This window comes from Uranotaenia lowii, chromosome 3 (genome assembly GCF_029784155.1).
Source record: "Uranotaenia lowii strain MFRU-FL chromosome 3, ASM2978415v1, whole genome shotgun sequence".
NCBI classification, from domain to species: domain Eukaryota; kingdom Metazoa; phylum Arthropoda; class Insecta; order Diptera; family Culicidae; genus Uranotaenia; species Uranotaenia lowii.
In genome coordinates this window covers 112108280-112133777 of record NC_073693.1, presented here as the reverse complement: position 1 = coordinate 112133777, position 25498 = coordinate 112108280, and the positions used below count along the sequence as shown (strand labels likewise).

The window sequence follows — 25498 nt, the reverse complement described above, 5'->3', positions numbered from 1 at the left end:
TCAAAAAATTTCGAGCTTCCCAAGAATAGAAGCGGCTTTGGAACTGGGATCAACCGCGTCAGTTGTTTCAATAGACTCATTTCTTCTGTCGGATCTCCAAAGCATCAAATAGTTCACTGCATTACGAAGGACATAGCCATATTTTTTTAATCCATTTGCTAAAATGCTTTTTACAGGCGAAATTTCATTCAGCGCTGTTTTAAGTTTTTAAGTAATGGTGCGATTTGGGATTTTTTGATTGGATCTCCAGAAATAAATGTTCGCGTTTCGACCAGTTTTTGATTCCATTTTACTTTTAAGGCTCTGAAAAACGATAGATCTAGCGGTTGTAAAATGTACGTGGCGTTTGGATAGAGACACACCAGTACTATTATCTCCCGACAAAACTTTGTGATCTGATATGAAACGTGAGACTTCTTGTGGCCATCGACAAAAAGTATAACCAGGAAATCCATTTATCCTTAACCAAAAACTGATGCATTTAAAAAAAAAAAGTTCCGGCGTCATCCTATCACTGTCATTCCGGCTAGTAGCCCAACCGTCGGGTGTAGACTGGTCAATTTCCCCGGGTAGTCTTGTAAGGAAATAAAATTTTAAGCGGGCACAATTTGCCTCCTGCGTTTGCGACAAAAGAGCAGCGTACGTTTCCTTGTCCGAGTTTTCATTAGCTGTGTGCACATTTTTCTCACCAGTTTTTTCCAAAACGGTTTCTTTCGTAGAAACTAAACGAATAGAGGTTTCGTCCATACACGATCCGGATTTTTAATTACTTCCTGCATAGCATGCCTTGCAATGTAATGGTTAACTTCAGCGCACCACTTCCTAATAGCTTGTTCGGTCACACTAGTTCTTTGCTAGGACAGGCCGCTCGTTACACGCCAAGATATCACCTTCGATGTCGCTTCAAACACAGATGCAGCCATCTACGACTTTGAATGCCTTTGCTGAACGACGAATTCCGTTTATTGGCCTCCAAATAATGGGCCACCATTGTTTGCAGTCGGTGCACATTCACAGGAAAGCCGGCGTTGGCTGTTTCGCAAATTCAATCGACTAAATATGCGCAATTCATCTTCCTCCGACAGCACGGTTGGTTTTCTCGGAGATTAACCGGAACATCCTGGCATCTTGGGCTGTCCGTGCTTTTCGGGATACTTTTACAACTGTTATGGTGACTGTACAATGCAACGTCCTTTCCAAGAATGAACAAAAACATTAAAAAAATGTTTAATACCTGCTTGAAAGAAATAAAATTATCACGACGATTGTAATTTTACTGTTTCGCTTGCTATCAGACCCGAAGAATCTTAAAAGGTAGGTAATTATTTTTTATCACAACTTTTGATCAATAAAATTATCTCAGCAGGTAGAATCTGTTTATAAAAGAAGTCTTATAGAAATGACTCTCGAAAAATAAATAAATTGGAATTAGAAGAAAGCTGAACGACGAAAGATTTTCTTTCATAATAAAATTAAACAAATTTGACAATTGTGGATGGTTATTATTGTATAATTTATTACAATATCTGCAAATACTACTCGTAAGACGCAAAACTTGTTAAAATCAGTTGTACAAAGAGAAGAAAAATATGTATGTATATGTGGAAAGGAACCATTTGTAAAAGTCTGTCACGAGAGACTCTCGTTACCCATATATTTTTGTTCGATCATCACCGATCTGTTTAGTAACCTCCCAACGACGGACGTTGCTTACCTTTTAGAGCATATCTTTGATGCAGTTCAGAACATAGTTGAGAATGTTTTCCTTCGGGATTTCTCCATTCAGCATAAAAATATCGGTTCGATCTTTGAACTCCTTAAAGTGCTTTTCGTAGGCTGGCCACACGCACATTTCGAAATATCCAACTACATCAGGAGGATCGTACGTCCTTTGGATTCTTCTATCGTAGCATCGTTCGTACGGCAGGTGTAGATGGAACTTCAAACTGCAGAGGTCTAACGTGAAGGGATGATTGAACACAAGAAATCCTTCCAGCAAAAGAACGTTTAGTTTGATGTTCATACTTTGGAATGACTCGTTTCGGGACTTTTTGATAAGGTTCGTGGTTCTTTGGTTACTTCCGGAGACTGCGGATCCATCGTCATATTTGTTTAAATAGTTGCTCAAGAAATGATCGGCGAATATGTTATCCTCATCGGTTACTGGTTCGACCGGTTCAGCAATATTATTATCTCCCTCGCTTTTACTCAGCTGTTGGCAGTTGTATAAAATAAATTTGTGTCCAAGGATTTTCATAATATCGTGGCACATCCGATCCATATCGATCGACGACAGGATCTCCCAGTTAATGTGACCCAACTTCTCGACAACCTGATGTTTGGGACTGTCCACCGGAAGAAAGTAGTCATCCTGTCCAACCAAGGCGACCTTGTTTAGTGTGATGTTTTCTTTGAATATAATCTTATTCTGGTGAGCTTGGAAGTAGGTTTGTAACGATTTGGCAAGAGTGGTTTTACCACCGTTCGTGACGCCGGATATTCCTATTACCAGCCATGTTTCCATCGTGCATCGAGTCGCTAGGTGAACCTGTCGAAGAAAGAACACAAATGAAAGTAACCTTTTTTTGATTTCACAGCCAGTTGATTAAAGAAAACTCAATTTCTCTTTGCTAGGGTGGTAACATTAATTAAAAATAGTACACTAATGTGAAGAATGAATTAGAGCAAACATCGTTTAATGTTATATAAACATTTTTTTGTTTAGAAAATTCAATCTTTTATTGACCTTACATTCTTAACAACGATGGTGAAGTTTTCAGGAGCAATGCTGCGACATTCTTTTTTTGAAAGCAAATGAAAATGAAAGCAACCCTAAGCTTACAACGCGGCTTTTAGTAGTTGGATGGAGGCTTAAATGGGATTCAGATGATGACATCAATCATACTTTTGATAAGAGCAGCGCATCTGCCAAACAAATCTTATTTTCTATGACTGTAAACAACTTCATGTGATGTAAGAAGAGGTAAGTAATAGAATAACCAAGTACAGTTCCCGCTCGTTATTCGTACGCTTTTTAATCGGATAAGTTCCGTAATCGGTAAACAGAGAAAGCAATAGCCTTCACTTCGATAAGCTGTCATTTTTTTTTAAGCGGGCCATACGACGATTGTTTTATTCTATGCGATACAAACATATTTCGCGCTAACACAAACGATGGCTGACGAAAACTGCAACTGCAACATAAAAAAACCGCCTCCATCCAAAAGTCTAAAAAAAAACAAAATATTTAAATGTTTCCCCCACGAAAAAAGATAATAAAAATGTTTATTCCTATATGTATTTTTAAAGCAATAGTAAACTCTCAATTAAAAAAAAAAAATTCCAAAATGTATGTTTTTGTGGGTTCACTTGATCCCTCGAGTCCTAAAAGATATATTTTTCTTTTGAATGGATGCTGATCATTCCTAAGCACGAAATTATAAATATTTAACCTATGACTCTGTGATAAGCTCACGATCTTCGAAAAGATAAAGAATTAAGTACTTTTTGATTGAGAACTTGAATAGGAGTTTATTAAACAACTGTTTGGTTCGACTGACATATTAATAATAATTTTCATTTGCCCGACTGCTAAGATTGGCAACTAGTCCTAACTTCCACATCTCCTTTTGTGAAAAGAATAGGAAAGATGGTCGAATCTTATTAATCAAGAACAAAATCGTGGTGCCAGTGAGGTGGATGGATGGATCTTGAAGGCCTGTTCTGATCACCGGAAATAACTGGCTCGACTTCGCGATTTGCCACATCTTGACCGTCATCATCTCCAGGAACTTTATTAAGATGAGCCGTGTTCCGTAAATAAGTGTTTCCGTCTTCCGTCCGAATTTTTACCTGGGTGGGAACAAAAGTCGTTTGGAGTTTGTTTTCTGGTAACAGATATTGGACAATAACCTTATCGCCTTCCAGTATCCCAGATGGTTTTGCGCGATGGCGATCATCCTCGCGCTCTTTCCCTCGATGTTTAATTAAGAGGTCGCCAGCTTCTGGGTCCCTTGGTGGAGCTGTTTCGATGTCTTTCAGTGATGGTATTCTACTCCGTATGATCCTGTTTTGTAACAGTTGAGAAGAAGGTTTGCCGGTGGTCGAATGTGGAGTAGAGTTGTACATCATGAGGTACTCAAGAATATCGTCCTCCTAGTCGCGTTTAAGAACCTGGCTTATCTTCAGACTTTTGAGAAGAGAGCTATTTTGTCGTTCTACTTCTCCGTTCGCCTGCGGCCGATATGGGGATACGCACAAAAATTGGCTAAAGCTGCTTGATGGTTTCCTCAGAAGTGATTTTCCTCATAATGCAAACTTCCATATAACAGCAGTAATAGTCCAAGATTACCAACAAACATTCCCCGGTGGAAAGGGGACCAAGAAAATCCACAGCTACGTTGATCCCATGCTCATCTGGCATTACTCTACGCCTCATTGGTTCCGGCGCAGAAGGCCGGCCAACCAAACGACAACCTTCGCCACTTTTCACAAATGTTTTAGCATCTTTATCGACGCCAGGCCACCAAATGCGTTCTCGAAGGCGTAATATCATTGCCGTTTCACCCGGATGCCCTTCATGAGCAAGTTGCAAGATTCTCTGTTGCAAGCATTTCGGAATTACTAAACGAACCACGATACCTTCGACGACATACATATCAGCTTTGAAAGGTATAAACTCTTTGATGTAAGAATCAACCGTATAATCCGACCAGTTATTTGATTCGATAGCCTCTTTCAGATATGTTAGCTGAGAGTCTCCAATTGTTGCAGTTTTTATCTCACTAACATCTACAGCAACTGATTCGATAAGGGAGTTGACGTAAATCTATTCATCTGAATCATCAACATCAGCTGATTTATCAGAAATAGACAACCTTGAAAGGGCGTCCGCAATATTCTGTTTCCCTGGCTTGTATACAACTCGAAATCGGAATGACTGCAATCTGAGTACCCAACGTTCTATCCGACCAGGAGGTTTTGATGTGGGTTTGAAAATTGCAGTTAAGGGTCTATGGTCTGTTTCCAACTCGAATTCCCTTCCACGTAGATATAGTTAAAACTTCTCGACACCCCAAACAATTGCTAATGCCTCCTTTTCTGTCTGGCAATATCTACGTTCGTTGGAGATAAACTTTTGCTTGCATACGAAATCACAATAGAAACATTATCTTATTGGTCTTTAAACTGCAACATTACTGCTCTCAAACCTACTGGAGAAGAATCAGTAACTATCCTGAGGCGTCGTGTGTTGTTCGGAATACCCTAGATAGATGCAGTTTTTGGATGTTTTTTGTCATTCCCAATGAAAATTTTCCTTTTTTTTTTTTAATAATTCTTCTAAGGTCATCGTTAAGATTTCCTTTGAGATTCTGATGACCTTCATCTACTTTGAGATTTATTTCAAATGTCTTCTTTGAGACTCTTACTAGACCTTCTTTGAGATTCCAACGATTTCTTTCTCCTTTAAGATTTCTTATGGATCTCCTTTGAGATTCTTATGATTTTCATCTCCTTTGAGATTTTTAACGGATCTCCTTTGAGATTCCTGCGATTTCGATCTCCTTTGAGAATTCGTAGACCTCTCCTTTGAGACTCTTTCATTGGATCTTTCATCTTCTTTGAGATTTATTTTACAAATTTCGTAGACGTTTCCTTTTATAAATTCCGTATTTTTTCTGATGCACAAGGACGGGGTTCGCAACGTCGCCAATGTGATGAACTCAAGATCTTCGGAATGATGAAGAATTAAGTACTTTTTGAATGAGAACTTGAATAAGAGTTTATTAAACAACTGTTTGGTTCTACTGACATATTAATAATAACTTTCATCTGCCCGACTGCTAAGATTAGCAACTAGTCCTAACTACTGCAGACTTCACAGATATTTCCAGAATCCTGAGTAAAAGGACTCAAAAAAGTGTTTTTTTTTCTGGAAATTAGAAAATTGCGCCCATAAGTATGCAATGACTAATTTCATTGCATTAGTAGACAAACTTTTACAATTCCGTTTGTCCGACACTTAAAACTGTGAAATGAAAACTAGTATGGCCAAAAAAGTCAATTGGACTTCTATCTTTAGATTTTGCATGATTTTTGTCAAAACATAGGGCGACTTGATTGAAGGATCGAGTCTCCTTTAATAAAGGATCAAGTCTCCTTCATCTTTGAAATGTCAGAATTATTTTAACAGCATCTAGCATCTAGCAGCGGTCCAAAACGAAGCCTTCCAGCTGGTTGTATGTAGCTGGGGTGGTATCCGACGCTGCAGTCTCCCATTGTTTTCGAGTTGCATGGTCAAGCTTGTTGGACAATAAGCGGACTAATACGGCGTCCCGGGTCTGAATCGTTTGCTGCAGCTTTTCAAAACATCTTAAATGTTTCCTTGCTGAATCAAATAATTCCCTAAACGCTGTTGGGGATTCGAGTTCGACCGCTTTTAATTTGAACAGCTCTCGAGTGTGTTGTTGAATCAAAAGTTTCGAATTATTGAACCGTTCGGTTCAGCAACTCGTATGCGATGTCGTAATTAGTTTCCGTCGTTGGCAGCGAATTTATTACAGTCAAGGCAGCACCCCATAAGGATACCTTGAGGTGTTCTAGTTTTTGAATACTCGGAATAGCTCGGTTATGAATCATGGAGTTGAATTTTTCTATCCATTCCAGCCATTGACTGCTAGCTCCATTGAACGTCGGTAATTCTATGGCTGGCAATCTCCTAAATTCAACCTGGGTGTTGAGCGTCATATTGGATTTTCGTTTGTTATGTATCGCTTTCTTGAAGGCTGCTAGCTCGGCTATGTATTTGATTTCAATTGAATCGCGAGAGCGGTACTCTTCCGGATTCAATTGCCCCAGGGAACTTGGGGCCTTGTCATAGTTTGAGTAGCATTGCTTAAGCATATCTCTACGTGTCTCCAGCAAGATGGCGTCTTCTTGGGGTTCTTGCTCCTGGGTTTTCAACTTCGGTGAGTAGAACCTCCTGCGCCTTCACAAATTGTTACTCTTCCGGATCGATCTCCGATATCGCTCTGTCAGAAGAAAGACGAATTTTGTTTTTATGTTTGATCTCCATGTAAGCTATGCGATTAATAATGCTCTCCATTGTAATTGCTAATTTGACGAATGTCGATATTCCGCTCACCGACCGTACAAATTGCAGATAACTGATAGTCATGCCGCTTCCCCATTTTTGCAAGATGGCGTATCATGAGGGAACTATTCAACAAGGGTCCGCCATGTTGTATTAATGGAAAAATGCTGAAATGCTCATTCGTGTCTGAGATTTTTTCGATGTTTGAACCTGGGGTTGACGTTAAGTTCTTAGAGAAGGAAAATTAATAATATGTAATTATAATATTTACCACGTTTCAACTAATCCGGTTCGGAATGTGTATTACTTGGCGTGGTGGGAAGAGTGGCAAAACAGTGATGCCAAATAAACAGATGAGTAATAGTTTTACAGTTTTATAGTATTTATATTTTGAAGCTTATTTGAACTGAACATTCATGATTTAATCATGATTTACATGAATAACGATCGCTTTAAAGTTTTGAACATTTGAATAAGGAAAAATTGATGGGGAATTAAGAAATTCTAAACAAGTTATTGAATAAGTTAATCCATCTTTAGGTTTGATACATGTAAAAAAAATGTTTTAAATCAAAAAAGGGACGAATTTTGTAATAGAACTGATTGAATTTATATTTTGAAATTTTGAAATACTAACGTCTGGTTTGAAAACATTGAAAATCATTGTATAAAAATTGCGAAATATTTTTTTGCGACATTATCACTGTGGCACGAATATTTGTGATAAATTTTTCAGATTGACAAAATTGTAGTATTCAGGTTAAATTTACATTTTTGATTTACTGATTATAAAAACAATGATGATACTTAGCTTTAACGTTTTTCGGATACCAAACATCAAGGATGATTCCGAAGATTTCATCGCCGATAAGTATGAGTGGCCGACTGCATTCCAGGAAGACAGGACAAATCAACTTTTGAAATAAGGGTTTGAGACCTCTTGAAAAAAAAATCCGTCTTGAAGGGCTGATATCGGAAAACCTTCGGATTTGACTTGAAATTAACTTCAGCAAAAATTTAACTAGGTTTGAACTTTAATTTAAACGGCTTCGAAAATTTTCTTCAAAAGTAAAACACGTCCGTCATCGACGGCTACCTTAACGAAATTAATTGCTGCTTTAGTGCAGAAACTGGTATAACCCAATAAAAGCACTGTATTAGCATTGGTTGATGCAATAGCGTTGGCGGGCAAAATGCTGGGAAAATGCAAATGGCGTTCAAATGAGGTTTGATCATGCGAAAAAAAATTTTTTTTCGATTTTTGATTGCCTCAATTTTTCTACCATTATACTTAATTTGTTATTTGTTTATATTCGCTTATACATATTAAGCAGATCTCTCGGGTTGAATATTCTACATGATATTTTTTGGATGAAGATGACCTGGAATCGAACTCATGATGACATCCTTGCCTCTGGCGTTTGTCATTGACTCTGCTTTTGAACCTATCAGGTTCGCGTTAAATCTTTGATAAAAAGCCGTATTTAAATCAAATTTCTATCGACTGGTGCCCTGTTTTTCTTATGCGCATAAGGACTCCTAGATGACAATTCTAAGTATCCCTTATTAGGTTGTTCGGTGAACCAATTTTTGTTTGTTCGCACTGCAAGTTTTCCCGCTTGTGGGGCAAACCCCGCTTGGCCTTCTAATGTGTAGTGGTAGATGCATCTCTATCTGTATCTACCACTTTATAGTAGTTTGCTTTTGCGGAACGAAAATTTGATATGTGTTTGTAATGCTTCTAAATAAATTCTAGCCGTTCATTTTCACAATCTTTTATTTCTTCTAACCTTCTATCCATTTATAAAAAAATGAATTATGTTATTAGAAAATAAATAAATTTTGAAAAAATTTGTAAAATTTATATTCCATTTCTAATTATATTACTGAATTTCAGCCATCCTCAGAAAAACTGTATTTAAATTAAAGTATAATTTTTCTGAGGATGGCTGAAATTCAGTAAGCCGAAACGTAAAAAACAGCAGTTTTATTTTTCGTCGTAAATCAGCGAAAAACATCAAATAAAGTAAAACCTCAAGAAAGTGCGGTGATCAAAACCAAACAAATAAAAAAAGCATTCATCTTTGTCAACTTGAACATTTATTGTACCTTTTGCGAAGAAAATACTTGAGCGCAGATCACAGGTACAAATAGCATGGCATACTAGAAACTTCTGCCCAAATTTTTCCATCACAATCGTGCAGTCGGCATCATCCACCTACTCGATTTCGTGTAGAATTGTGGTCCGAGAAGCGTTTCTGAATCCTTTTTGACGTTCGTCGTCCATTAAGATGCACCTGTTTCTGTTGTCCAGAATCCGTTCGTTAAGTTTCCGTGCCCTTGTTTTGTTTGGCCCGAGGTTGTTGCTTTACTGATTGCTTAGATACCTTACGCTTTTTGTACGCCTTTAAGGAAATCCAGGCCTTGATTCTCTGAATCATCCCAATGCTGGTTTTGAACTTTTTAGCCAGACCACGCGTTGATACCGATCGGTTATGTTTGATATGAGTGACTACTTTAGCATCAAACTGGGGCTGACTGGAACCTGGTATTCTTCCGGATCTAGGCAGATCCTTCAAGGACGACTCGTTGCCATATTGATATTCGATGATATTTTCCACGCTTGTGTGGTTTTCCTTTGAACCATTTTGGTTGTAGGTAACACCCTTTTCGGTGCACCAAGTGTGCGGATTTTTCTTTCTAGTTTCAAGATCAATACGAATCATTGTGATAGTGAAGATTTAAAAAACTAATTTGAACAAATTGATTGCACAACACCTTTGTGACTATTGTTTGCATGCACACAGAAAGTAAACTAGTTTCAAAAGTTGCTAGTGACTTTTCGATACAGTTTTTATCACCATCATGGTTCTCAGTATAGTCAGAATTTTATAACAAACTAGCTGATCCCGTACGAACTTCGTTTCGCATTTAACTTCAAAGCTGATGATTTTTTATTTGGTTAGTAATTGGGACGAATTTTCTCTAAAAAAATGCTTAAAATACTAAACAGAATTTGCAAGAGACCTTTTTACTTGTCTACCAAACGGAAATTTTAAATAAGAAATTGATTGACTGTCGAAAAGAACACCCGTGTACGATTTTTTGTCTTTTTCGGATGCATAACAACGAAATTATGTCTAAAATATTTTAAAGGTAATATTAACGACCCCTTTTCTGTCGTCTGATTAAAAATTTTAATTCATAAATCAATTGTCCGTTTTGTAAAACACCCGTGAATGAATTTTTGTCTGGATCTCATCTATATATATAAAAATGAATGTTTGTCTGTCTGTCTGTTCCCTATAGACTCGGAAACTACTGAACCGATCATCGTCAAAACTGGCATCTGAGGGTTTTTGAGGCCGAGGATGGTTTTTTTTTTTCGACTTAAGGAAGGAGAGGCTTCCATACAAAATTTGAAGTTTTTTGAACCAAATTAAAGTCATGACATCCATTTTCTCGAGATTTTTTTTCCTTTGGGCGGTTTGTTTTTCGTCTCCATGGTCGAGGCGTCGCGGGCCAACGTCGCGAGAGGATAGTAACCATGGCATAGCATACTGATCAGTGGGAATATTTTGGCGCGTATTTCTCAATCAAGCATATTTTCATTGCAATGGGTGACGATATGAAGCCTTGATGTGATTTTTTTTCTACTTGATTCCTAGCTCATTTATACAGCACATGGTTATGAATGACGTCTAAATGTGATCCAGATTGACATTTTGCCGATCGATTAAAACATATGCATTTTTTTGCCAAAATCTGAAATTGAAAAGTCTTGGCATCCATTTTTAGAGATTTTCTTTTCTTTGAGGGGTTTGTTTTTCGTCTCCATGAGCGAGGCGCCGCTAACAAACGTCGTCGCAAGTGGATAGTAACCAAAGCATACTGTTCATTGATCGCTGGAAAAATTTATCAATTTTGCGCCTGTTTCTCAACCAAGTACCTACCTATATTTCTTATGCACGTGGGGGCGATTTGCAACCTAGATGTGTTCTTTCTTGCTTAATTGTACATATTCTTATTTAATTTTTGGCATTTCGGCGAGTTGTGAAACATAGCACGTGGACATGAATGACGCCTGGATGTGACACGGATTGGTACTTTATTAATTGAATCAAAACCAGTTGAAAGATTTGCGAAAATACTTCTATATTTAATTCGTGTTAATGTAGGTAGCATTTGTTACCTAAAAATATAAATTTTGTTCTGATGCTAATGAAATAATGTTCTGGCACTTCGCGGAAAATTGAAAAAAAAAATACAGAAAGTAAAGAATTTACATAGAAATATGAATAAGATGTTTTCTACAGAGGTAGATCGAAAACATTTTGTTGAACATGTAAAAATGTACTTAACTAAAAAAGGAGATTTAAAAAATCCGATCCGACACATAAACTGATCAAGAGCCTTTTCTTATAATTAGATAAGATAGGACTGACGTGTTCATAAGTGAAAGGTATCAGTGAATTCATTTTCCGAACGAATTTTCATTCAAGGAACACTAGAGCGTGTTCAAACGTTCAACTTTTCTCTGTTAAAAAAAATAATTTAGTATACTTTTAAAGTATTCAAAACAATATTCCGTCCTGTCAACTTACTCGGTAGGGCAAGGGCAAACGTCGAACTTTTAAGATATTCATCTTCAAAATGATTCAATATGTTGGAAAGACCAGAAGGGGTATTCCGGATGTTGAAACTGAAGCGGATATTCAAAATTCTGAAATGTCTTTGTAAATGAAGGTCATTTGCTTTGAACAGCATTCGTTAAACTTGGAATAACAAACATAAATTTATACTGCTGGAATACTGAAGATATATCAATGAAACTTGATAAAACAAACAAACAGATAAACGTTTTAAATCCATTTTGAAGCCATTACTCTGACGCATCTGAAAAAAAGCTTTGCATTTACACATGCCCCAATATACGGGACAAATGTTAACTTAGAAATTTGTTTTTGCCAACATTTTTGAATATTTGACTTTCAAAGAAATTAAAAACGCGGAGAAATTATTTAGTGATGCAACTGATATTATTTGCTTAAATAAATTTATTAAAAAAAGAAATTTGCACAGTATAAAATCGATAATGTTCATACCATGATGAGTGTTGTTTGGGAAAACTTCAAGCTATAATGTCTCATGCACACGAGTTTGGCATATGGCGAAACATTTTTTTTAAATAATTTTGGTGCAAGAAGGATAGATAATCAAACTGCTTCGAAGGGCGAGGATGGCGAAAAAAGCTGTTTGAAAGTGTTTATTAAAAATCCTATTCATCGGTGTTTTTTTTTTTCAAATTTCGAATCTAAAGCTAATCAGGGGCTGGAAGTGCTCATAATACAGAATTTTATTCTTTTTAACGAATAGTCACCGTTGATTGTTATTATATGATAGTTTAATGGCATTGCGGTGAACTTTTTACTACGAAAATTCTTTTATAGAAGAATTACAGACTGAAAATTAAATGACGGATAGATAAAGCAGATGCTTAGTAGGAGAAAATTTACAGATGTTGAAAATGAGCCAAGAGCATATTTTATGGAAAGCTTCAAAGGTGCGTTCTAGACCCTTTGTCCCACATCAGTTGAATGGCTGAGAGAAGTAATAGCGAGAGGCGCAATTACGTTCACCCATACAGTCTGTAATTCTTCTATAAAAGAATTTTCGTAGTAAAAAGTTCACCGCAATGCCATTAAACTATCATATAATAACAATCAACGGTGACTATTCGTTAAAAAGAATAGAATCATTTGGCTTTGGGATGGTTAAATAAGGGGTAAATATTTCAAAATACAGTTCAAAAATAAAATAGTTTGCAAAAGTAGGGACGTTTACGGTACTTGCGTGTAAACAATAAGTAGCGCTGCCGATAAAAACGGAATCTGAAAACACCAATAACACATCGCTTGAACTGGCTCAGCAATAGGAAAGCTTCACCAGAGCCATGCGGTCTAGACTTTTTGTCCGATTGGGAAGCACGTGCTTTACCAATCCATCGAATTGGATGTATGGGTGAACGTAATTGCGCCTCTCGCTATTACTTCTCTCAGCCATTCAACTGATGTGGGACAAAGGGTCTAGAACGCACCTTTGAAGCTTTCCATAAAATATGCTCTTGGCTCATTTTCAACATCTGTAAATTTTCTCCTACTAAGCATCTGCTTTATCTATCCGTCATTTAATTTTCAGTCTGTAATTCTTCTATAAAAGAATTTTCGTAGTAAAAAGTTCACCGCAATGCCATTAAACTATCATATAATACAGAATTTTTGGAATATACCCAAAAAACTGTCCCGATTCATGCTATTGATCGGTTTTCAAAATTCTATTTCCATAAAGTACAATGTGCAATAAATTCCAATATACGAATCTTTTTCTTTCAATCAGAAATTTATGTAAGTTCGAGCCAGGTAAATCAGCCTACCTTCTTCAAGCAGTGGGGGACAACATTGGAAAAGATGGGGGTGCTCAAAGAGCAAAATAAGAAGCTTTTCAAAGGGACCATATTTTAAAAGGGGTTTTTTTGCGTACGAATATTCGGCATAACTCAAAAATAGATGTGACAAATATTTTTATGGAAGTTCATAACTTCCCACTTTGGGAAAAAGGTGGAAAATCCATGAATATTGACATTATTTGAGTCATTATGAAGCTTTATAAAAAGAGTACAAATTTCAGATCTTGAAAAACAAGTTTAGAGATCAAGCTTCAGTAAATAATATATACCATCTTTGAATTGCAATTCAGAACTCCAGCTGCAGCTCTCATTTCAAAGTTGTTGATTCTAAACCATGATGAGGTTTGATTTAAAAAAAATTCTTACAATAATCTAAATTTGAATAAATTTTTAAAAATTACATTAATTTTGCAAGGTGTCGCAATGCACACCGGGTCAGCTAGTGCATAATAAAACAATCCTTACAAAAACATTAAACAGTAAATGTGGACGACCCCTTTTTCTGTCGTCTAATAGAAAGTTTGTTATCAGGAATCGATTCCTCATCCTGCAAAACTCTCGTGTTTAAATTTTACCCTTTTACTGATTCCGTGTCAAATTTTGACACGTGAATCAATAACATGTGCTGTAAAACTCCCATGTGCAAATTTTCATTATAATCCGATATATAATCAAAACAATGGGGCTTATTCTGAGAGTCACGTGACGTGATGTGCAAAATTTCACATCGTTGTGCCGACTCCAGAAACTACTCTAGGCTTGAAGGTTCAGCTCAAATGCCCTGTGATCGATTTTTGGAGCTCATTCATACTAACGTTTCTTCTCTGAAACATTTCCTGGAGTCGGGATAAAGAAATGAAATTTTGTGAGTCACGTCACTCGACTCGCAGAATAACTCCCAATATAGCAAAAACAGTGGACAGATAATATGGACGACCCCTGACTCCAGATTTGAAATCTGAAACAATTGAGCGTCCTTAAAAACTTTTATGTGGAAATTTTCATCTCTATCCAATGCATAATAACGTCAATACCGTAAAAACATTGAAAAGTTTATATGGACGATCCCTTTCGCAAACCTCTGAATTAAAATTTGACTCCTGAAATCAATTACTCGTTCCTTGACACTCCCACTTACAGAGTTTCCATTTTAATCCAATGTATTTAAGCCTCAATATCGCGAAAACAGTGTAAATATGGACGACCCCTTCGGCCGACCTTTGACTCTGAATTTGAAACCTGGAATCGATTGATCGTTCCTAAAAATACTCTTGTGCAAATTTTCATCAAAAACAAATATATAATGACGGCAATATCGCAAAAACATTGAACAGTTTATATGGACGACCCCTTTTGCCAACCCCTTCTACAAAATTTAAAAACTGGAATCGATTGTCCGTTCCTTAAAATTCCCGTCTGCAAATTTTCATCTCATCCAATGAATAATAACGCCAATATAGTAAAAACATTAAAAAGTTTATATGGACGACCCCTTTGGCCGACTCCTGACCCTGAATCAAATACCTGGAAGCGATTGCTCGTCCTTCAGAACGCTCATGTGTAAATTTTCATATCAATCCAATGCATAATAACGTCAATATAGTAAAAACACTGAACAGTTCATATGTACGACCCCTTTTGCCGACCCCTGACACAAAATTCAATACCTGAAATCAATTCCTCATCTCTCAAAACTCTTATGTGCAAGTTTTCGTCACAATCCCCCTTTAGAAGGGGTCATCCAAAAATCTGAAAACATTTTTCATCATTCCTGGTCCTAATGAGTATCCATGCCAAATTTCAACTCTCTAGCTTTTAAGATGGCTGAGCCTATAGAGGACAAACAAACAAACAAACAAACAAACAAACAAACCCACAGAAATTGCTTTTTATATATATACTAGCTGACCCGGTAAACTTCGTCTTACCATGTTTAACTTGGCGTCTCGCTTTCGTGAATATGTCCTAGTTTTTTTTACATATTCTTCTTGTCACGCTTAATTCTATCGGAATCAAACCTAAAAATTTAAACTCAATTCTACGGGTCTTTACATAGATTATCAAAACATTACCCTCAATCAATCTTACATGCATCTTACAGGAAAATTTTTAATCTACTTTTCTTTGATTCGGATGCTTTGAATATTGCCGAATGGTGTCAGGTATCAGCTTTCCGTTGAAAATTTGAGTTTTTCAGCACTCAACGTGACCATCAAACTTGGCAAGCCTCATGCAGCATGCTTAAAAAATCCACTCTTTGTAGCTTGTTCCATAAATTACTTTATGTTGATAATATCTATGTTTCATTTATTAAATGCCATTTAGTTAATTTCAGAATGGGGGTGCCCAATATTATGCCTAACGCAGTACTTTCAACTCCCGAGTTTCTTCGGAGAGGAGATTTTTTATTAACCATTTTCAAGCAGCTTTTTGTTCATTTTTTTCACCCTTGGAAGCAGTGATAATTAAATAATATCCATATTTTCATCAAAACCATGTCAAAAAAAAGTTCACCGTTTTATTATTAATTTCAGCAAAAAATGCTAATTATATTCCTTTGAACATTTACCCAATTAATGAAAAAAAGCGATCGGTATTGAAAGGAGGAAAAAATATGTTTTATTTTTTTGTATTCAACCAAATTACAGCAATTTTATTTGCATTTTTATCCTAATGGACATATCTGCCAATTTAAACCATTGTTTTTTTTAACATTCGAACTGAAAAGGTTATTTAATTTAAAAAAACCGAAAAGAGCTTATCTGTTGAGGCTACAATGATTCCATAAGTTCATTCGTTTTTTCTGGAAGTTTTCATGTAAATATACCTCTAAACCTTTAAAAACATATAAGTGTCTTTCGGCTATCATCACAGTTCAACTTTCATATTCTTTCAAAAAGAAATATTTAAGTAAAGGTACATTTGTCCCATTTACTGATGCAAGTGAAAACACAGTGCTCTTTTTCAGATGCGTCAGCGTAAAGACTTTGAAATAAATTTAATACTTTTTTCTGTTTGTCTATTTTATCAACTTTCATTGATATATCTGCAGTTTTTTTTCAGAATAAAATAATGCTTGGTACTTCAACTTCGGTGAACACTGTTTTACCATAAGACCTCCATTTACATAGACATTCAATAATTTTGAATATCCGCTTCAGATTTAACATTCAGCATACCTTTTCTGATAATTTTGGAGAAATAATTCTTAAAAGGTATATGTTTCATGACTAAAAGGCGCGTTGCCGCCGTTGGTTTCACCGTGTGAAATGACAGGAGTTAATATCATTTTCGACACTTTCAGGTCATAATAAAAACTTATCAAAAAGAATTCTGCTTCTGCTATCAAAAAAATAATGCTTCTGGAATAATAATCACAGAAAAACTTTTCAACAAAAAAGCGGATCTAAAGTCTCTTCTATGTAGCCAAAATATGTTAAACATAAACACACTTTCATGTTAAGTACGTAGTTGAATTGTGTGTAAACAAATAGTGAACCTGTAAACAGTTTTTCGATGAATGATTTAAAAAACCCGATTTAATACACTTAACAGTGGATTGTAGCCTTTCTTACAGTCTAAAAATTATATTTGGATACACATGACACAAAATAATAAAATGATCGATTTATAAATTCTGAGTAATGATTAAAGTATTTCGAACGTAGTAAATCCTAAATGAATTTAAGAAATTAGGATTCTAAATTTTTTAAAGGATGAAGGTATTTTGAAATAATTATAATTTTCACATAAATAATAACATAATTGTAAACTAATTGAAAAATTTTGAATGATTGAATTCTGGGATATCTTGTATGATCCCGTTTCTATGACATTATGATCTTATATTTATAAAATAGAAGAGGTCTAAAAATGAAGGGTATAATTTTTAAAAAAGATTCCTAACCATGTGTTTCAAATAATTCAACCTCTCAAGAAAAGGAAGCGAATAAATGGAAAAAATTTAAATAAATTTTCAACTGCTAAACTAAAATACGATGCTTCAATGTAGATTACAATAATCTATCGATTTAACAATAGATATTAAACATTTTGACAACTTTGAAATGTCAATATTTTCAATTTAGTCAATTATGTCTATTTTATCATTTTTGTCAATTTTGTCAATTCTATTAGTTTTGTCAATTTTGTAAATTTTGTAAATTTTGTAAATTTTGTAAATTTTGTAAATTTTGTAAACTTCGTAACTTTTGTAAATTTTGTGAATTTTGTAAATTTTGAAAATTTTGTAAATTTTGTCCATTTTGTCCACTTGGGTAGTTTTGTCAACATTTAGAACATTTAGAACGGCAAGTGAAATTGAATGATGCAAAAACTTATACTCGACAATATTTTAAATATTTATTTTTGATTTTTGACTTTAACTTGTCAATATACATGCTACTGCTAGATCAGTTGATCCTAGTATCACATTATTTTATTTCCAATAAGATTCTATTTTCCCTAACCAGCATGAGAGCAGCAGTGGTATAAATTATTTTAGCATACCTTTCAGGGGCATTCTTACTAGTATACAAGAAAGAATGCCCCTGATAGGTATGCTAAAAATTTTGATTTCTATGTTGATTCATTTTTGTAAAGGACGAAAGCTGTTTCGAGAAAATCGCGTTGAAAGTAATTAGGTTTAAAATGTAAGTCTTCAAACGGTACTTTTTCACCCAGCTGACAATTTGATTGTTAACATTTGGCCGCACGCCCTTTTGAAAAAAATTATACTACTGCTGCTCTCATTCTGGGTAGGGAATATAGAATCTTATTGGAAGAAAATAATGGGATTCTGGGTATGCCAACGAATGATTCGCAACGTAAGGTCGATTTTTGAAAAGGGCACATTTTTGCCATATTTGCAAAATTTGTCAGGTTTGTGAAATTTATCAAGTTTGTGAATGTTGTCATTTTTTTTCAATTTTGTCGACTATGCAAGTTTGGTCCAATTTGTAATTTTTGATGATTTTAACAATCATGTCATTTTTGTTATTATAGACTATTTTGAAATGTTTGTAAATTATGTCAGTTTGGTAAATTTGTTTAATTTTCTTCTATATTGATTCTGTCAATTTTGCATATTTTGAAAACTTTTTCAGTTTTATGATTTATATTCATTTTATCTATCCAGTTTTGTCAATTTTGCAAATGTTATATTTTATGTCAATCCATTCAAAATTGGTCAATTTTGGTCAATTTTTGTCAATTTTTCCCATATTTGTCAAATATGTCAGGCTTGTTAAAACTTGATTAAAGTTTGTGAATGTTGTCTATTTTGTAATTTTTATCAATTTTATCAATTATGTAAATTTGATACACTTTGTAATTTAAGAAAATTTAAACAATTGTCATTTTTGTAGTAATTGACTATTTTGACATTTTTGTCCATTATGTCGGTTTTGTAAATTTGTTTTGAAAATCGTCTAGCGCTGGATTGCATCTGAATTTGTGGATTTTAATCTGAATTCTGAAACTCACTATTGGACCCGATTTTTTTTAGTTAAGTTTAAAATCAGAAATACTTTAAAGTCCAGGGAATTCAACATTTTGAAATTTACACGTCTGTACAAAAAATCACTTTAAACTTTAAAACAGTTGATAAAAATAAATTAGGTGAAACTTTTTGTTGATGCATTTTCTTTTGAACGCGAAATTACGCCTATTTAAAATGGGATTTTTTTATCCGGGTTGGGCCAATAAATAGCGTCGATTTTTGAAATAGGATTTGATTAGATGTTCCGAAGTTTCAAAAGCGTTTTTTTTTTCGAGCTTACTGATAGTTTCGCCCTTATGAAATGTTACGCTATGTTTGTTTACATTTGGTGCGTTCGCCCTTTTTCAAACTTACTACAAAATTATCTAACAGATTCACGCTTGCTTCGACGTATCGAAGCCAGCCATCGCTGCAGAAAAAATGCGATGTTGAACCCTACACCCATCGGTTTGATATGGCAAGTTCGGGGTTGTACCCCTTTATGAAACTCTATATTAGCATAATATGGTATTGAAGCTTCGGCTTCAAATTTTTTAGACCGGATCGGTTAACACTGAGCTGGTAAAAAAGTTAAAATTGTTAAGATATAAGAATATTTACTCCCTTTTCTACCGCTCGTTTTGTCGTCATGAAGACATCATGAGTGGGAGTGGAGTGCGCCCATCGTGTAGCGAATAGCGTGTAGCGAACGCGCCCATCGTGTATATGACGTCATATACACGATAATCTTCATTTTAGTGATTGCTGGTTGTGGCTAGCAAGCCAAATTGACACGTTTTTTGGAGTGATGATTTGATGATAATTACTATGAAAAAATTTTTTCAAACTATTTTGTTTTTTTTTCTTTCTTTTATACATTGAAGAGGGAAAAAAATCAAATTTTTTAAGACCAAAATCATTTTTATTGCACTTCCCAGTTTCGCAAAAACGTGTGGACAATGTTTACAAAAAATCACACCAGCACACACAAATACACTGACATCGTCTGAACTCGTCGAGCTGATTCGATAGGTACCTATAAAGGTATATCTAAGACCCATAATTAATGATTTCCCAAATCGACCGATAACTATACCTTTCTGAAAGAAAGGCAAAAAACGTTGAGTTTATTTAGTCAGCTTGTTTATTTGGGCTCAACGATTTATAGATGAAGAAATAATGTGAACATGTATATATGAATAACGTATAAATTTTTTGTAAATGTTGAACGTTTGCACTTGCTCTAGTGTATTTTTTAACTGAAAATTCTTTCATTTTGATTGATAACTTTCGCTTATGCTTGCAGAAAATCAAAAAGTTCTTTGCATTAGGCCTTAAAATAAACATCAATCCTATATAATCCTTTTTAAAGGACAGACTCTTGTTCAGCTCATATGTCTGTTCATCTTCAATGGATTTTGTTATTGTTCTGTAAATTTAAAGGCACCCGAAACATTTTCAGTTAAACACATATATGTTCGAAAAATGTTTCTAGGGGTATTGGATTATAAAATTGTATGTAAATCTTCCCACTTTCTTTTTTTCAAATGTCCGCAAAGAGTCATACCATAATTTTATATGCATCAGTACTATGTTCATATTTTTCAAACAACAATTTCTGCTGAACTTAAAATAGTTTTTTTTTTAAATCGTTGAAATGGTATTGATTTGATTGGCAAAATATCAAACTGGGCGTCATTCATTACTATGTGCTGTACAAATGATCTAGGAATCAAGAAGAAAAAAAAACACATCAAGGCTTCATATCGCTACCACATGCATTGAAATTATGCTTGGTTTAGAAATTTGGGTTGGCCCAAATATTTCAACTAATCAGTATGCTATGCCATCGTTACCATCCTCTCTCGACGTTTGCTTGCGACGCCTTGGACGACCATGGAGACGGAAAACAAATCGCCCGGCGCCCGAAGTAAAGAAAATCTCCAAAAATGGATGTCATGACTTTAATTTCATTCAAAAAACTACAAATTTAATTATTACGGACAATTGATTTGACTTTCTGTTATTTTTTATCGATATAAACCGATTCGCATGCCTACAGAATATTCTAAAAATAATTTCATTTCAATCGTTTGGGTTATTTCGGAGGAGTAGTACTACAAACACCGTTACAAGAGAATTTTATATAATAGATATAGATATTGTGGACTGAATCTCGACGTAATTTGACAAAAGTTCGTTGAAAAGCATAAGACGATTATTATCAAGTTATTAAGCTTGAAAGATATTTTCGGAGAAAATATAAGATAAAACTTGGATACTGATATGCCCTCATCTTTGCTCTCTCACAATCAATTTTCATTGTCAGAACATTAATCGGTGTCTGAATTTTAGAAGTCTAAAAACGACCAAAAAATTTTTGTCCTTAGCACGTTTATTGTATGAATAGGAGCCATCAGATTCAAGGTATCAAGGTAAAATGTTCAAAATGACTCTCAGGCACTTATATTCGAACTACGAATCAATATTCAACTCTTTGCGCTAAACTACCAACTTTTACAGAAAATTTAATTACAAGTTGAGTAAAAAATCGCAGTAAGTCGAAAAAATATCGTTTGTAAAATCTTCTCTTTCAAAGTTGTTTAAATTACTGATTTTAATTCTTCAAATTATGCCAGGATAAAAATATTCAAACTGATCTTAAAAAATCTTAAATTACCGTGACCGGCCCTAATTCTGCGCAGTCCCAAACTCTGCGCATTTTCATATTCAAACAGAAATATTTCAAGATGAGATAAACAAGATATCCATGAAACAAGCAGAATCTGTTCAGTTACTGTTTATCCTCAAAATGCTTCCAATTATTTTGAAATCTGATGAATTGTTCGCGAGAAATGGAATAAATCAAAATAAATGTAGGAAGCAAACGTTGAAAAATGGCCGCCGTTAGCAGTACAGCTTAAGTGTTAGGAAACCAAAAAGATCAAATGAAACAGTGTTAAACACAATTTTCTCATCGGAAATGCCTTTACGTGTAAGATAAAATCATTCTGAACATGACATCCAAAAAAAATTGAGAAAAAAATGTTTCTTCAATTCAAAACAATGATTTAAGCAATGCGCAGAATTTGACACCAACTGTTTACTTATGTTCCTAATGCGCAGAATGAAAAACACCGGAGAGAACTGATGTTAAAGCTGCAAGGAATTGAATGCAAGGAGTTAGGAGACTTTTAATTACAGTTTTCTAATATGTTTTATGAAGATAGGGTAAAGTTGTTGGGAGTTTCTTAAGAATCCCTTCGAAGCTACATGTTTTGTCGACAAAAAAAAAGAAGAAAATCTTGATTTGCGTTGTCTATCGTATTCGCGTGTTAATCGTTCAGTTCCAACTGTACATACTGTTCCGACATACAGAAGCAGTTCCGGCGGACCACAAAATCGCCCCAGCTGGGGGAACTACGCGAAGCTTCTCTCGGTTCACCCGCTCACTCGCACTCGTTGACTAACTGATACTGACTGATAGTAAGCCAAATGAAGCAGCGCGTAGTTCTTCCAGCTCAGGCGGTTTCGTGGCCCGCCGGAACTGCTTCTGTATGTCGGAATAGTCTGCACTGCAACACCAACGAAACAAGTTAATTTGTCCAGATCCGGCGAAGAACATGATCGGCCAACAAATATTTGGTAAGCGAGCTGCAGGAAAAAAAGCATCTGCAAGTACATATAGCAAGTGTAAGAAATAGTGAAAAAAGTGTCTCATAAGCATCAAAGATCCAAGGCTTGAATTGGCCCTTTTTCATAATTCGCGATACTTTACTAAGCGTAAAACATTATTTTTTAATTAATTTCAATTAAATTAAATGTTGGTCTTACCAGTACGGAGTGGTTTATTGGTTTTATTTGGGTGCGCAGAATATGGGACATATGCGCAGAATTAGGAACAAATAGAAAATAGTGCGCAGAATAAGGACCACTTGCATTTTTTCCAAATGTTGTAAATAATCCACATTTTTGCTCCAAAATCGAGCTCTCATTATTTTTGCCGTTAAGTCTGTTAGTTAGCCCAACTGTACACGAATTTTTGAGGAAATTCATTGAAAGGTAATTTTTTTATAACTTAAAACTTTTGAAAAATCCTTAACTGCGCAGAATTAGGGTCGTTCACGGTAGTTGTTTATAAAAAAAAAATTAAGGGTTCCACGCATTTGAGACCAAACGCTATTAGTTGTGTTATTATCAAACTGCTTAAAATTCACTCAAACAATTTAAGCTCTTAAAAAGCTACGGTACCTACATTGTGGCCAATTTTCATGAGATGCCGAACAATTTTTCTCTTCATCGAAAGTTAACCGACGGCAGCTGAAGAAGTTTTGAAAGCATTCGGGAGAAAATCTTCTTATCTTCTAGCTAGACCAACCTTGAAGCTATGAAATTATCAAATCATAAAACTGTCGAAATAAAATGCAAAAACTGAACTTACCAAAATATTAGTCGATGTTGTGGCCGCCTGGGGTTTCCTTCAGATGACACCGCAGATGGTAAAGGGTGAAGCAGGACAGTCCTCCTAGGAACAGGACACCGAAAACAGCTGGAATCAGGAAGGCTAGCTGAAGATCCGGGAACAGCGAGTAGATCCAATTGTCTGAGGCGGTAATAAACAAAAATTACTGAAGCTGTACAAGCTCGACAAACATACTGTTTGCTGTGCTATCTGGACTCAAAACATCAATAACACCAGAAGGAAGTCTCACATCTCATTGTGTAACCTCTAGCACGCAAAGGCAGATGCAGCTGTAGCAAACTGTTTTGTAGCCGCTGACCGAGCTCTGACGCGTAGAAAGAAGCCCTGCTAAAGAGCGCAACCAATTTGGGGCGATTATTCTGCCGAGATTAGCCAATTGAGCGTGGCGGTGTCATTGCGATAGTTGAATGAAATGGGGAAAAAGGGCAAGCAAATAACAATTACCTTCATTCGAGTCGTCGATCACTATGAACGGCAACACTCCAACCCAGAACAGATAGTAGCCAAATCCGGCCAATGTGAGCGCCAAAATCGACTTACCCAGAAGCGCATTCGAGGCCATTAAACGCGCATCAACGAGTGCCTCAAAATGGAGCTCTTCCTATCGGGATAAAACTTTCGAACCGAGAAGTAAACCAACACCAGTTCCTTCTCACTGACTCCGCCACAGAGCTGTGTTCTTTCAGAAGAAGCGAATGGTGTTCAACGAACTGATGATGGTGATTAGATATCTGGTAGCGCAGACAAAAAACACAGACCCGTTTGAGAATTGGCAAGCAACAAAAAGTTGCCGCTCTTGAACTTGAACTGACCGTCCTTTGGCAAATAAAAAAAATAATCCGCAACGCAATCCGCGACGCTCATCGATGAGCAAATGTAAACAAAAATAACGAAACCGGTCAGCTGGCAAACTGTCAGTGCGTGCTGTCAAATTTAAATGCCACTGACAGGGTAGTTCCGGAAAAATGTTGAAAATTGGAATTCAAGCTGTGAGCTGCTCGAATTCGGTATCTGAAAATTTGGTTTGGTCGTTAGATTGCATGCAGCGACGTAATTTTTTTTTCTATTTATTTACATTCATATTCATAGCATGTGTTCATAGTTTGAAATATAGAACAAATCAAGCTGCAGGGATAATGAGACTTGTGTACTCCACAAGTCACAATTCAGAGTTCATAATAAAATTTAATATTAATAATTCAACTTGAGTAAAAAACCACAAATCCATTGCCGAAATCAAAATAACAAAAAAAAAAAGTAAATCAGAATAAGAATCCAGATTCATAAATCAGATTCAGTATTCAGAATCAGAATTCAGATTCAGGTTCAAAATAAAGATATTTACAGAATTTAAAATCACACAGCAAGAAAAATTTGTGTAATTTCAGATTGAAAACGATGTACGAAAACGAAACATCGTTTATGATCTAACATTACATCATCTTTTCATCGAGGCGTGTAAATTTAGAACAAAAACGATGCACGAAAAGAGAACAACCTATTTATTGTTGTGTAAAAATACACAGCGATGTAAAGATTTTTCTTTCTGAATATTAGCAAGAGATTAAAATTAGAAAATAGAAGAACGAAAGAAGCAGAAGGAGGTTTCTGATTTTTTTTTCGGAAGAAGTCGAATGTCTGCAGAAAGCGGAAAGGCAAATGATCATTTTTTTTTATTGAGTTCCTTTTTATTTTCTAATACAGTCCTTATAAGTTGCAGATATTTCCTCTTGAACAATATGCTGCAGCGATTCTTGTTTCAATGGGCCAATCTGGAAGGTGGAATCGAAAATAAAAAAAAATCGGAAACCGAAATATTGGTCCTCGACCCAGACCAGGACTACTCTGGTGCATAACTTCAGGGGTTTCAAAAGATGATTTCTTCCTTATACATAGCAATTCAACCCATTAGTGAAAATTGAGATTATTTACACGGGATTTTTAGAAAGGAAAAATAAACTGGGAGATACCTGGAAT

General features: G+C 35.4%; 1 protein-coding gene across 2 annotated transcripts; it reads right to left on the bottom strand.

Moving 5' to 3' along the window:
• Positions 1–1481: 1481 nt before the first annotated feature.
• LOC129757080 (nicotinamide riboside kinase 2) lies at positions 1482–23619 on the bottom strand. 2 transcript variants are annotated; one of them, XM_055754201.1, is made up of 2 exons: positions 23480–23619; positions 1482–2548 (listed from the first exon to the last, which is right to left on the bottom strand). In XM_055754201.1, exon 2 carries the CDS (start codon positions 2522–2524, stop codon positions 1718–1720), a length of 807 nt encoding a protein of 268 aa, XP_055610176.1. In that variant the 5' UTR covers positions 2525–2548; positions 23480–23619; the 3' UTR covers positions 1482–1717. The 2 variants fall into 2 exon arrangements, with proteins under 2 accessions (XP_055610176.1, XP_055610175.1); XM_055754200.1 differs by lacking the exon at positions 23480–23619 and adding an exon at positions 23294–23415.
• Between the last annotated feature and the right edge of the window lie 1879 nt (positions 23620–25498).